Consider the following 15,352-nt stretch of genomic DNA (forward strand, 5'->3'; position numbering starts at 1 on the left):
ATACATATTGGTGCATTATCAAACTAACATTAAGATACATCTGCATAATGTTAATGTAAGGAAAGGAAGGACTTGATACTGTAAGTACACTTAGATTTTAGAGAGTGATATTTTGTGTGAAGGACTTTTACTTGTAATGGAGTATTCTTACCTTAACTAAAGTAATAGTCATGAATACTTCTTTCAACCCTCAAGGGGTTTAGTTTGTGTTTGATGTGTTTATGTGGCCCAGAACGATGAGCTTTCTTGCTTTGATTATTAGGCTTTAAATCCTGAAAGCGTACACCCTATTTATTCTGTGCCAGGTTCATTATAATTTGCCTTCTGTGATATTCGGTGCTGCCTGTTTAAAATATGCCTGCCTGTAGGGGCTGTTTACTTGGCCTGTGTTAATCCAGCTTTCTTGAGAGCCTCATCCAAACAGTGTCACACTCAGCCTTGTATCTTTGTTACTGCTGTAGTTCTATGAATGTATGCGCCTGGTCTCACTACTTCTTTGAACAGAATTATAAAATGACTGCACTCATTGCTGCTCGTGGTCACAGGAGCCAAAACGGTTTGAACCTGCAAATTGCGGCTATATCTTTTTTCAATTGCTATTTAATCAGGTACTACTTTACTTCTGGGACAGTGTAAGCAATCATTTGCAATTATCTGCCAGAAGAGAAAACCAGCAAGTGAGAGCTAAAAGTTTGATCTGTCAGTTCGCTGTTCGCAATCCATTAATTGAAACCTCTATAGCTCTCTCCCTTCCTGTTCACCCTCTATACAGGATTTTAAACTCAACACCCACAGCTGCTTCATTCAGAAGTTCTCTGACGACACAGCTATTGTTGGCTGTGTCACTGATGGAAATGAAATGGATTATCGGTGGGCCATCATGGACAGCTGGTGTGAGGGAAACCACCTTCACATCAATGCCGCCAGACAAAGGAGATGGTGGTGGACTTTAGGCGCAAGGCCAAATGGACTGTTTCAGTGAACATCCAGGGTAAGGACATTGAGGTTGTGGACTCTTACAAGTACCTGGGTGTTCATCTCAACAACAAACTGGACTGGTCCACACACACCCACGCTCTGTACAAGAAGGGTCAAAGCCGCCTCCACCTGCTGAGAAAGCTGAGGTCCTTCGGGGTATGCAGAGCTCTACTATGGACTTTTTATGATTCTTTTATGTCTTCTGCTGTATTGTATGTTGTTGATTGCTGGAGGAGTGGTTGCACTGTAAGGGACAGGAAGGGACTGGATAGGCTGGTTAAGAGGGCCAGCTCAGTTGTGGGCTGCCCTCTGGATTGGACTGAGGAGGTGAGTGAGAGGAGGATGCTTGTCAAACTGTTCTCCATCATGGACGACTCCTCTCACCCCCTCCATGACACGGTAGGAGCTCTGAGCAGCTCATTTAGCAGTAGACTGCTGCTCCCGATGTGTAAGACAGAAGGTTTCCATAGGTCCTTCATCCCCTCAGCCATCAAACTGTACAATAACCAGCTGTAACATTCATTTACAATCTGTGATGTAACCTTTCAACCCCAGTTTTATAGCATCTGCCTTTTTCTGTTCATTGTAGCTCTTAATGTACAATGCTTGTTTTATATAGCACAGTTTCAAATGTAATCTCTCAGTGCAATAATTATTTTCTCTACCATATATATATCACAAGTGCAACTACTCTATTTATATGTATATAACTTAGTTTCTGTCTTTATATTTTTATTAATTTTCATTTAATTTTTTTCTTCATATGTGTACTTATGCAACTGCAATAAGGAAATTTCCCCTCTGTGAGATGAATAAAAAGTCTGAATCTGAATCACCATCTTATATACATTCTGACAAAATAAAGACTGCTCAGTGATACAATCCAGCCACAACTGCATTCATTGCAATTATTCAATAAGGCTGCTCAAAGCTGCCTTAAATAACCAGTAAACTTTTACCTCTGTCTGTCTTTTCTGTCCAGCTTTAACAAATGGTTCATTTTTAACTCTTTTCTAAGCCAGTATCTTTCGTCAGTGGTGAAAATTAACCAGGCACATTTATTCGATTACTTCATATCTTGAACTACCTACTTCTTCACTGCATGTGAGAGGGAAATATTGTGACAGCTACGTTTACTGTTCCATTTCAAACAAACATGCTTCCATGTTAAAAGTCCAGTGTGTAAGTTTTAGGTGAAAGGGATCTATTGGCAGAAATTGAATGTGAAATAATACTTATGATGATGTTTTCACTAGTTTTCTTCATCTAAATTGGATGAATTGTAGTTTTCTGTACCCCAGAAAAGGCCCTTTATATTTAAGTACTTATTGCATTTACATCAAAGGGACCCTCTCTATGGAGGCCGCCATGTTTTTTACATTAGTCCAGACTGAACAAACACCTTTTGAGTTTTTATCAAAACTGAAGGCTACCACAGGTGAGGGGTGTTCAGCTGCAACATGAAATTTCAACACTAGATATCACAAAATTCTACACACTGTACCTTTAATGCATTAGCACTTGGAAATGGGTCATATTGCATTGTGAGTAAATTGTTAAATTCCAGAATTATTCTTACTGTTATTTTTACATTGTAGTGTTGCTCATTAGTTGGCTAAAATCGGATGAATATTAGAGAACAAGTTAATCCTTTGTTATGTTTTATGAAAAACAACAAGAAGCTCTCTGCATGCTTACTGCATCACAAATGTGGGTATTTGCTGGCTTTCATGGTCTTTCATTTTGGTGAACTGAGCCTCAAAAAAAACTATTGTAATAGGCCAACCTGGGCTCTGGGAAGTTGTGAAGGCCATTTTTACCCGGCTCTGACATTTAGAGACTGAATCGATCATGCTGGAAACTGATAACAGATCAATCAAAAGTGGAAATATAACTGTTAGTATAGAAGCCCTGCTACGTTTGTTGCAGGCAAAGAGGGCAGTACTCCTTCCATCACTGGGTTTGAACACTCTTTTAATTTCTTTTTTACATTGAATGAATTGTAAGGTTCAGCCACTTTCAAGCTTTAAGTGATGTTTGGCTCAATAATGGCACAATTTGACTGAGCTGTTGTGAATAATTTGTGTTTTCTTTGTGTTCCCTGCTGATTGAATTGTTTAATCATTGATAAGTGATGGCAACTGCCCAATTATCTGCAGCCTGTTTACATGATGGAAAATAGAAAACATCTCCTTCTTTGGATAAAAAAACATGAATGTCATTTTTTTTAACTCAACTATAATAATGGGTGTGTGACTTACAACAAGTAATTAACAATTTCTCCGTGTGTGTGAGTGTGTGTGTGTCAGTGCACAGTTTTAGTAATGAGCTGGCTGCTTGCATCACCGTGCGCTGGTGACGTGTGGCGTCTGGGAGCTGTCCCAGGAATTATGGTGCTGAAGCTGCAGCACCGAGCCAGCAGCCAATGATCGCAGGAGGATGCGGGGCTACGGAGGCTTTCACCCGGAGCAGGACAGTCCGACAATCGCGTTGGTGGATTGCAACCGAGGGATGTAAAAACCCCATCGACTCGTCCCTGGCACATGGAAGATTCCATAATTGAGGGGATGTAAGCTTCAGACTTGCCAGCGACCTGCAGTCTGGCTGGATACCCGTGAAAAGAAAAGGAGAAAAAAAACTGTGAGTCGTGTAGGAAACGGTGAAGCTCGCCAGGTAAGACAGATCTCGCCTCCTAACATGGCCATCGATTTGCTGTGAAATCCCCACAAGCGGTCGAGAGTAATCGGATCTCTGATGGTTTTTTAAAATGCGCTGTTGTTGGATTTGAATTTTAAGAGCGGGTCGCTGACATTTTGTTTTGTAGTCTGTTTGAAATTGACTGTACCGCTATGGGCATATTTGATTCTTGGTTGTCTGCGTGGATGTGCAGGGAACAGCTTGTCTGGATAGTTTATGTTGCACAGAGCAGCCTCACTATTGAGGCCATCAAATGACAGTGGACACTGAGTAAACGGGCCGTAGCCTTATTACTTGAATGCATATTCCTATCAATCTAACATTTCCACTTTCCTCTTGTAGCATCTATTCAACTTAATGGCTTCAGACACTTGTTTGCATCCATGGGATGTTTTTGCCCTTTGGATTTACATCCTTGTGGGAGGACAATAAAAGTCAGAAGATAAGAAAAAAGAGGATTTAAAACCCATCAAACGCTGGAAAAGACTTCCCCTCCTGCACCCACCATCCCATCCCACAACATATGAAGAAGTGTTTGCTCATGACGGGGACACATACGGTGCTTGGTGTTTTCTTCCAGCACCTTTGCATGGTGCCGTGAGTTTGTGGCCAGGGAGCCAGCCTGATGCTGCGCAGCCAGGGCATGCTGAAGAGCCGCTGCTGCGTCCTGCTCGGTGACCTGAGGGTGCTCCTGCTCGGGCCACCGGCGCCGCCGACACCGCTGCCTCCGCTGACCCCGATGAGCGGCCAAACCACGGAAAGCCATGAGACAGGCATCGCCGTCCCCGACAACAACAACACGCTAACGCGGAGCCACCAGCAAGAAGGGGACCGGACTGCTTTGCCCACTGCTGCGCCAGGGGCCGCGGGGCCACCGGGCGGAGAGCGACATGGCTGGGTGGATGCCGCGGAGCTGTCAGCGGCTCTGCGCGGCTGCAGCAGCTCCTCCGACGACTGCTCGAAGGGCAAGCTGGAGGAGAGGTTCTCCCTCACCAGCTACACGGAGAGTGGCTTCAGGACGCCTGTGTGCAGGATCTGCTTCCAGGGACCAGAGCATGTAAGTCAAAGAAAAATGTTCTTTCTTTTAAAAATATGCTGTTGTTTTTACATTTGATATAGCCTTTTCTAAATACTGTTCCAAATATTTGCACTGACAATACGTAGGTTGTAAGACCCAGGTGAAGGAAATGTTGCACATTCAGATCAAGAATCCTCCTTCCTGTGAGGATTCTCAGTCATATAGGTCATGATTCATCAGTCAAGTTGCACAAGGACACATGCAACTGGACGTGCCAGTATTCCAGAACTGAAGAAGCCGTTTGGGGTGAGAGGTGAAACGCCTTTAAGAAACAAGTCCAGTTGCCTCTGCACACTTGTACAACTAGTCTGCTGAAGATCCTTCTTTTAGAATGTTTAGCATCTGTTCTTTGCAGGCTTCCTGTCATGAGGATTTACTGGTCAAGCTTCTTTTCCAGTGAGAGCATCCACTCCCTGTGTCTTGTTAATGCGGCCACGCAGCTGGAGAACCCTCTGAGTAGGGATCCCACTGCCTCCTGCTCTCCTCTCCCTGCATGTCTTGAACAGACAGCCATAGCTATAGCAGTGGGAGGATCATGAAAGACCTCGTCTCCATGGTTGACAAGTGTGGAGGATACACAGTGAAGAAGTAACAACTCATTATGGCCAAACACTGGGAATCCTTATTGAATCATTGCATGCAAAAGAAAAAAGAAATCTACAAATATGTCTCACGCTGCTGCTCACATGCACCACCTGGAAACAGCAAAAAACAATTATGTGCACAGAACAGAAGGGAAGAGCCTTCAAGTTAATCTCACTGTGTGCCTTCACCCTTTGGGCCGTATTGATGATAATGTCACACTACATCAATCAGCCGAGGGAAACTGTGAACGAACATGACGCAATAAATAATATTAAATTAAAACAGAGAAGCAGGCGCTTAACAATTTGCCGCCATTAGTTACACTGTTTGACAGAGCCTTTGAAACCACATTGACAAATATGTCACACCTCACCAAATGTAATAGAGGACGGGAGGTTATTAAAAAATGTGAAGCAAGTTAACTGAGGTGTAGAACAAAACTTTGAATCCAGCAGTCTGTTCTCACTCTGGACTTCCCTTTACCCAAGCAGCAGGTTTAGTGTATGATTTCATGGTCATTGCACTGTGTATGGCCCTATAATCTCCCTGTGTTTCATCAACTAATTACTCCAACAGTGATTCTGTGCATCAATCCACCTCTGAGATCAGTCTTTGTAATTATTACTGACATGGGTTTACTTATGAGATTGGAAGACAAGGCCTGATCATTGTTTTTCTCTTCTTTTTACTCATAAACTCAACAGATAGTCAGCACACTCCGCAGTGCAACATTCAGATTTTTCCGTATTTCCCATGGTCTCCTCCTGCTCATCTCATCAATGCTTGCTCAAGACACTGCAGCTAGTCAATAACCTTTTGATTTTATGCCATCCTATCATTATGCAAGCTCTTATCTATCACAGGGCCTTCCTTTTTCCCAGTCGCCTCTGCTCTTGGTTTGGGCAAAGTCCAGATATGGATCTGCTGATGTGTAAATAGGTACAAGGAGAATGAGGGTCCATTTGAAAAGAGGAATGAGTGGACTGTCTGTGTGTCACAGTGTGATACAGGCAGTGGGGGACATTAGTTATCCTCTATTCCCCCGTAGCCGTTAGGATGTCACATGGACTAAGGTAGCCAATATCTGATCTGACAATCCACCTTCAAAACATTTCCTCCCTCAAGGCTCAGATACTCAAGTCAAGAGACAGCTTTCTTTAAGCATATCACAAAAAAAGGGGCCTGACAGAGTCAACAATTTGAAATTTTATTAATATACTGTGATTTAGTATGACATGGTTCTTTTTATCCAGCCATTTTTATCTATATCAATATGATATTTTTATCTTCAAGTGTATATTCAATTAGTTATTGGTCTCTGTCTCTCTGTCTCTTCCGTTGCTCTTCTCCTTATTTGCCATGAAGTGACCCTTTCAGCTGCTTGTAAATCAAATCAAGTCTCTTTAATGGAAAATTGTATTATCCTTTCTTCCTAATTCCATAAATAGATGATAACTTTGAATAATACTTTTAATTGCACAAATCAAGAACTGATTATACTAAAAAAACGGATCTCTGCATGGTCAGTATGGAAAGGATAAGAATTAAGCAAGTCTTTCAATATATATAAATGTACTATTCTATTCTATTCTATTGAAATAGATAGATAAATTGTAACCAACCCTTAAAACCAGACCACTTCCCCAGACATATATACACAATGTGAATGAGCCCATATCAGACAAAATAACATACATTTGTGTCTGTAATCTAATCCACCTCTAGTTATCAGGGATTGTTCTCTAAATTTACAGATACATTTGAAACATGTTTCGATTGAATTATCAGAAAAGCTTAGCTAAAGCAACAAGCTTTGCAGAGGACTGTGGCTCGCTCGCATGGAGCATTGGCTTTATTCAAGCCTGTGCTTTCGGACCGATCTTGACCTTGGCGCTTGATGAATAAGCAACTTCTCTGCATTATTGTGTTTTCATATGATAGAGATTTTAATGAAATAGTCATGTTGTGCACAGACTTATAAAATGGACATGAAGAAAAATGGTGGAACAGTTCTGCGTGTGAGGGATCTTTCTCTGAAGTGTCATACGCTGTTACATTGAAGTGGTCTTTGGGGCTAATGCTGCAACTGCAATGTCTTCACTTCAGCTGCATGACGAGAATATGGTAGTCCCTGCTACTGAGAAAAAAATGTCAGCTTCTCCTTCTAAATCATAACACGGATAATGCACTTGCACAGTGTGTTTGTCTACGGCACAATGAGAAGCCTCCAGGGGTCAAGTTAACATCATTTTTTTTCTATATGTCCCCACAGTGGCTATGCTCTCTGTGTTCCATCATATGTAGGATGGCTCCTCTGCCAGTTGTCAGGGATGAGATATAAACAAGTTACATCAACACATGACATGTTTTGGCTATGCAGAAGTCTATAGACAGGAGCTTTGAGTTCCTAATTTCAAATTATAAGACCTGGTTTATTCAGTTTCTTTATAAGGTCCATTAACTGTCGCTGTTGGCCTAATGGTTCCTGTAAAATTAGCAATAAGGAAGGTGTCCCAGCTTATGTTTTATGTGCAGTCATTATAGGTAAATAAATTTGAAATTATATGGCCCTCAGTTTCATTTCTCAGTGATGAGACTTCTTTCCCTCTAACTTGTTGAATATAGTTAAAATGCATATGTGAAGCTGTTTCATGGCCTGAATCTCATTGGCTGTTGCAAAAATCGCTTTTATTCAGTTTCTGTGGGAGCCAGATTATTATACCACAATTTCCCTTCGCCTGGAGTTAATGGAGTTCACTTGCATCGATTCCAGACCCTTAAGAATGGTGAATGGCCATTTCTAATTTAGCCTTGTGTCATTATATGCATTGAGAGTGGATCCAATTTTATACAGAGAAAATTGGATGCACTGGGGTGTTTTTAGGATAATTGCACAACCGAAGCGATAAGATTTGTCATCTTTTCAATACATGAATTGTGTCTGTTTTTGTTTACCAATAATCATAACTGTTTGATCAACAAAAGGACATTTATTTGCCACTTTCTGTGCGCTTGGACTGCAATGCCACGTTTGTAATCGGTTTCTCTTGCTCCCTCTCCAGCCTCAGTTGTACTGGAGTGATCTGGGTGTCAGCTCTTGGCTGTGATCGGGCCGGTCACAGTGAGCAATCTGAGTCCCACTGGACACGGCAGAAGTGTTCTGGTGCTCCTGCCAATACACTCCCACCCCGGCCATCTGTAGAGGGGCCTTTTCTCCTCCCTCTATCTCCCTGCTTTTCCCTCCCTTCTCCTCGGCCTGGGTACCGCTCCGTCTGTCAGCACAATGACACCGGAGAAATAATTTGGAATCTCACGGCATTTCTCCTAAAATCTCTGTGCCATGTTCATGGTATCGAGCAACAGCAAATACCGAATACTAAATTAACAATACCTTGGGTTGAACGCCACAGCTTAGACAGGCAGAGGGCTTTCTTGCAGCAGATGGCTAATTTATATTTCCATTCGCTACATGTTTTTTGTTCGGGCCTATTAAGATTAAACCATCTGAACAAGAAGGTCCTGTTTTGAATTGCAGATTTTATTGATCCAAGTGTCTTAAACTGAAGGTCAGGACCTAAAAATGGTGGCAACTAAGCCTGTATATTTTGAGTCATCTTCTATATTCAATATGACAAAACTACTGATGTATTTTAATGAGCTTGGAGCCCATGGTGAGAGATTATAGATCCCCCATGTGCTCCTCAGGCTGAATGCAGCTTGACAATAATGATGGGTAAAGAATATGCCTGAATACAAATGTCTGTAAAGTAAAGATTTTATGATGTGTCATTTTCTGAATATCAGATTTTCTCTTTAGCTGATGTGTTTCAGGGTCCTATTTTACACCCAGCACGATGTGTTTGTCAGTTTCAGACCAACACAGTTGTCATTTTCCGGTCCAGCGTCCATGTTGTATAAAACTGAAAACGCACTGGTGCCCATTTGAGCGGTTGGTCTTAAAATGACGTGTGATCAGGCACTCTTCTATCTTGAGGAAAGTGATATTTCTTTTGACCAATAAATTCCTGGTCTGAAGTCAGTGTTGCAGAATTTCACTGTTATTTTATGGCAGCATCATCACCTACATGGGCAGGTGCACAACAGCTGCTTGTTATACACACAGATGGTTTGGTTGTGGGTGAAGTGAAAGCGTTCCCTCTGCAGAAATGCGTTCTCTCACTACCTGGGCCTTCTAATAGCAATCTGCCAAGGTGCAAGTGCACCAGGCTTTTAAATGGAATGGATTGCACTCTGATTGGTTTATTGCATGTTACGCCCAGTACACACCCATGATTATAAAGGAACTGTAAGTACAATCCTTTTGAATAATTTGACTGTGACAAACTTTTTTTCTGCAGTTAAACTGACAAAAGTGGATTTGGACTCAGCCCGAAGGCACTTAGATCGTTAAAATGGAGCCCCAGAATCTTTCGTAGGCTGAAAATGTATATGAAACTCTGTCAAACTCCACTGTATAAGTTGAAAACACCGGTCAAGTTCAAAAATAAGGCTGCTACACCTCAGCTCTGTTACCCGACAGCATTAATAAATGCTTAAATGATAAATAGTCACTTGGTGTTCACTAGCAGCCATATCTTCTGTAATAACTAAATGAAACGATTTTGTTTAAAAAATGTATATATATGAACTAAAGAGAAATATAGGACAGCCGGGCAAAGACAAACTATAGGTTTTATATTTTCTCTTTCACAAAGATCAGGTGCAGGCAGATAGGAAAGGAAAGAGGGTGGAAAGCGTCTGGAAAATCACTTATCCAGCATAAAGAACTGCAAGAGGTGCAATTAAATATGTGTGTATAGTTAACCTCCAGTATTGCACATATTTGTGTGGGTTAATAAAAGAAGAAAACTAATGATCATCAGAATACTAAAGGCAGACATTTCTTCTGAATTACCCCACAGTGTCTGCTCTTATAGGCTCCAGTGTAATGAAGCTGATCATTACAGTATTTCTTTTCTCTTTCTTTCATTGAAATCTGTACTGCTGCTAGAAATGTAACCCAGGCTGCATGAGTGCAAGTCTATTTTTCTTTACGAGTTCTAGTTGTTTGGTACATTCCTGTTTCGCCACCAGCAGCACAGATTGTTCTGCAAGATACTCCTGACAGTAAAAAAATAAATAAGTAAATAAAAGAGGTTTAAATATTTACACATTTCAATGAATTAAATAGTTTCAAACGCCTGTCTGGACTCACTGTGACTCACTGGCTCTTGGTCTCTCCTACAGGGGGAGCTCCTGAGCCCATGTCGGTGCTGTGGGTCAGTACGCTGCACCCACCAGCCCTGCCTCATCAAGTGGATCAGTGAGAGGGGGTCCTGGGCCTGTGAGCTCTGCTACTACAAATATCAGGTCATCGCCATCAGCACCAAGAACCCACTGCAGGTGAGACGTGTACGAGAAGCTCTGAGGAAATGTACCTGGAAAACAGTGAAGTGAAAAACCTTCAAGATTTTATCACAGCATGTGAAAATGTTTACAAGTTGAATTATGACTGTGTGATTATAACTGAACTCATAGACTGTAAATAAAGATGGATGACAGGTCAGCTCCTGAAAGTGAAGCCAAAGCATCTTGATCGCCACTTGCTGGCTGGCTGCTGTATAGGTTTTACACCCCACCTCCTCCATGTTAGCGGATGGGACATGGACCAAACAAAAAAGTTGAAGTCAAACAAAATGTTGTCATTTTAGGTAGTTCTTATTGCACTGATGTGTGTTAAAGTGCTCATTTCCCTGGTAAGTTTGGTTTTAATTAGTAATTTGAGTGAAATGTCAGTTGAGACTAACTCCCTATTGGTCGATTGAAACTTGCTACCACTACTCCATCTCTTCTTCGCACAAGATGGCAGCATTCGTAGTCAGGGGGAGGTGGGAGGAAGTGGAGATGCATCGTCCATGTTTGTATACGGTCCATGCTTGAAACCAGAAGACAGTGGCAGAAGTTGACTGTCAGATTAAAACCACAAAACACTGAGAACTGAAATGTATGTCTTTCGAGGTTGTTAGGAGAACTGTTGGGTTATACGGAGAAAGAGGAAGAGAGCTCTTTGCCCCCAGGTTGCAATATAACTGTAAAAAGACCATTTTCACAACCGTCTGTACTGCAGCTTCATTTTTGCTCCTGAAGAATAAAAAGAAAAGGTTTTCCCTCTGATCTCTACAACAGAATTATAATGTATTCATCATTTTGGCGTGCATTTCTATCTAGAAATGTCCAAGTTAAAAGTGAAATTAGAGTGATCTAAGCATTACTGTGCTCTTTGTCTTCGTGCAGTGGCAGGCCATCTCCCTGACAGTGATTGAGAAAGTGCAGATAGCAGCAGCCATCTTGGGCTCCCTGTTCCTCATGGCCAGTATCTCCTGGCTGGTGTGGTCGTCTTTCAGCCCATCGGCACGCTGGCAGCGACAAGACCTGCTCTTTCAGATCTGCTATGGCATGTACGGCTTCATGGATGTCGTGTGCATCGGTGAGGTGCTACATTCAACACTGGTTTATTACACTGACAGTAATTTAAAGTGTGTCCAATCCGGTTACATTATTCCAGCTATTTTATGCATTTGCAAAAAGCAAACCTAATGTCGCAGCTGCTCAGTAAAGTCAATAATTATACCTGCTGGCTGTGCACAAATTACTGAGGATGCCATGAACCGTTTACACTCTATTGACATTTAATAATTCATCCATAACACATAGCCAACAACCTAAAATCTATATTGATTGTTTTGGTTCATTATTAATATTGCCTGGATGACTGCTTGTTTGGTCTTTATATAATCACAAAACAGTTACTCTATTTAAGTTGATGAAAAAGGTACTTATATTATCAAACTCAAATGCTAAATGTTAATGTTGTCACTGTGTGCATCAAACTCTGATGCAAACACTGAAAATCAACGTGTCCTAAAACAATAAAAGATCCATTGAAGCATTTTTAATTATCTTGAAAATTTGCTTGTGTATCCAAATTGAAAATTGTAGCATCCACTCGTCGTCCTCTGGAGCCCAGGGCCTTTGTCGTGTTTTGGACGACTGTGTGATGACATGTCGCATCAAAATTTTTTAACTGCCTCTGCAGCAGAGAGCGGGATGAGAGGAAGAGAAGATTGATCCTCTCCGGTTTGGTGGCGAGGGGTTGACTGTGGAGCCATTAACTCTGCACAGAGATTAACTTGTCACCTGGCAGATTTTAAGACCTGACATTCACTTATTCACAAAGTTGAAATGAAAGAAAAACAGGGAAGAGGAGAGGTGGGATTTTATCAATAAAGATATGATGTAATTCATGTCCATATGTGGCAGACTGATGTCACTGTTGCAATATGTAAACAATTATAACTCAAATTAAGTACATTATTAATTATAATTTGTTGGCTGTAGAATTAAAACTTCCTCTATATACAGTGGGGAAAACAATTTTAACCACTGCATTTATACATAATATTTATTTATCTAAACATACATTAAATTAATTATAAAGTAGTTAAAGTAGTAAAAATGTGTCATTGCAGAGAGGATTATTACGATTTTATTTACATAATTCCAACTGTTTAGTAATATGTTGTTATTTTGACAATAATATGTTAAATGTTTCTATGCTGCTTCAGAATGTGAAATAACTGATTATATAATACAATACAAACTGTACATTCTACATGACTGTAACATGAGAAAAAGCAGTCAAATTGCTGGTTCCAAGCATTTACTGTCACAGATTGATTTCAATTTTTCATATGTTCAGTTCAATGAACAAATCAATAAGTAATTTTGAACCTTGATAAGATGTTATCGAACAGCCCCCAGAGAACAGATGCATCACTCTTGCAAACCTAAATCCAGAAGTGGTGAGTATCTGTGTCATAATTTGTGCCGTGTCTACAGGTTTTGTTAGAAATGAAGATCTTATCTCAGGGTTATGGTGCAACACTTTAAAGATGAGTTGTTTTGTTCTGCTTCTACCTCGGATAATACTTTCTGCAGGCTTTAGTGCAGTGACTCTACCATGCGGGGGAAAAATTTGCTTTGTGGTGTCATTAAGACTGCTGCCAGACAGTGACATTGTCAATTTGATGCTCTGCTCTCCACAGCACTAATAGTCCACGAGGGACCTTCTGTGTTTCGTATCTTCCACCGCTGGCAGGCCGTGAACCAGCAGTGGAAAGTCCTGAACTACGATAAGTCTATGGACAGTGATGACCTGAAGGACACAACCCTAAACAGGACTGTGTCCCAGCCCAGTCAGGGCTTTCACACTGGGCTCGGAGTGTCCACATCTAACTCCTCCCTCGTGGTGGTCGCCTCCACGGCTGCCGCCTCCACCTCTTCAACCGTGGTGACGACCGCGGGAGGATTGGGAGCACATGTTGACCCCACCAGTAGCAGCGCAGTGCCAGACCAACACTGTCCCTACAACATCCTCCACCTCCTCAGCCACCTGAGGCAGCCGGAGGCCCGCGGCCAACCCAGCAATAGCACACGAGAGCTGGTCATGCGAGTCACTACAGTCTGAGGAGTAAGTTCAGGCCTTATCTCAAGTGGAGGAGAAAGATTTATGAACCAGCTGACAGTTGAAAAAAAAAAAAAAAAAAAGTCTAATCTTAACTGCACTGGATTAATACCATGTTCTTGTTTGTTTCCAAATGCATCTCTGATGTCCTTACGTGGATTGAATAAAAGTCAAAGTTGTTGGATTTTCAGAATTGGTTGGAAAGTTATTTTAAGTGTGATTTCTATGACATGTGTATGAATATATGATACACATAGATCGTACTTGTTCTTTGGCAACAACCTGGTGAAGAGATTATAAATTGAAAGGTTAAATTAGTGATGATCAAAGGCTTTCAACTGCATCATTACCTCTGCCAAAGAAGTTATGTTTTCACCCCAATCCATTTTTTATTGGTGTGTTTGTAAGCTAGATTATGTAAAAACTACCAGACTTCACCACAAATCCTTGGTGGAAGGATGCATTATTGCAAAATCGGGAGTTTTTCCATATTTTCACAGTTTTATCAGAAAACTATTCATGGCTCTAAATGAAAACATCTTGCATATTTAAGGGACTGATGTCTTTGAGTTTGGGAATTTTGGTATTTTAAGGGGGCAGTTAGGCCTTGGCAGAGGTATGAAGTCTACTGAGTGTTGTTCTCGTCAGAAAGTGGATCTTGGACTTGGCTGTACGTTCTCTTCTTTTCTTCTTAATAAAAGAAAATGAAGAAGAAAAAAACATGCAGGATTAACACTATCCTCTAAATGTTATTTTACATTAGATATTTAAAATCTACTATAGTGCAAGTTTTAAAAATACCTACCCTGTGAATATTGATGTATTGCATGTTTTTTTCCCCCATTGCTCAGATGCATTGTTGCAATTTATTTACAATTTCGAATCCATCGATGTATGTTTTAGTAACTTTCTGGTTCCTTGCACGGCTCTTTTTACAATTTTTCAACAAATCACTTTGAAATCACAGTAAACTAATCAAGAGAAACCCTTTTCTTTGTGAACATGTAGAAATGTACAAAGCTTTTAATCTTAAAGTTGCATCTATTGTGACTCACCTGGTTAAACAACCACCATGTTAGAAAATGGGAGCAGAGATACTAGTAGTACGATGTTCCACTTGTCGATCAGAAGTTTAAGTGAAACTAATCCCAAGATTTTAACAGGACTGATGCTAGTTTGTTTTTCTGTATTTAATAAGCAGCTTTTCAGAAATTGTTATATGATTTTGATGCTTCCATTAAGAGTTTTGAGAAATTAATCGAGCACATTTGCTCTATTTGGAACACCTCGTCTCTACATGACGCCTTCACCAGTATTTCTGCATCTGAACAATGGAGAAATGATAATAAGGAAACTCATCAGCCACTTTGCTGTAATTGCTTCTGCCAGCATCAAAAACCACGTCCCCTGCTCTGAAGCACAGGGGCGTCACTCGCAGGTCCATTATGTTCGTATTCATGTTCATGTTTTAGTTCACACAAAGCCAGCGA

General features: G+C 41.0%; 1 protein-coding gene across 1 annotated transcript; it reads left to right on the top strand.

Annotated features, from left to right (window-relative positions):
* The first annotated feature begins 2,421 nt into the window (after nucleotides 1–2,421).
* marchf4b (membrane associated ring-CH-type finger 4b) lies at nucleotides 2,422–14,055 on the top strand. Its single transcript, XM_020089841.2, has 5 exons — nucleotides 2,422–3,651; nucleotides 4,018–4,732; nucleotides 10,586–10,741; nucleotides 11,633–11,825; nucleotides 13,444–14,055. The coding sequence occupies exons 2-5, from the start codon at nucleotides 4,301–4,303 to the stop codon at nucleotides 13,863–13,865; spliced, it is 1,203 nt and encodes a 400-aa protein (XP_019945400.1). The 5' UTR covers nucleotides 2,422–3,651; nucleotides 4,018–4,300; the 3' UTR covers nucleotides 13,866–14,055.
* The last annotated feature ends 1,297 nt before the right edge of the window (nucleotides 14,056–15,352 follow it).

The sequence above is a fragment of the Paralichthys olivaceus genome, chromosome 10 (assembly GCF_024713975.1).
Source record: "Paralichthys olivaceus isolate ysfri-2021 chromosome 10, ASM2471397v2, whole genome shotgun sequence".
In the NCBI taxonomy this organism is placed as follows: Eukaryota; Metazoa; Chordata; class Actinopteri; order Pleuronectiformes; family Paralichthyidae; genus Paralichthys; species Paralichthys olivaceus.

Bases quoted from the DNA above. Each gene is read 5' to 3' on its own strand.
- marchf4b (XM_020089841.2), top strand. From the start codon at position 4,301: ATGCTGCGCAGCCAGGGCATGCTGAAGAGCCGCTGCTGCGTCCTGCTC. The intron at 10,742-11,632 runs GTGAGACGTGTA...GTCTTCGTGCAG, and splicing joins GCACCAAGAACCCACTGCAG to TGGCAGGCCATCTCCCTGAC. The intron at 11,826-13,443 runs GTGAGGTGCTAC...TGCTCTCCACAG, and splicing joins CATGGATGTCGTGTGCATCG to CACTAATAGTCCACGAGGGA.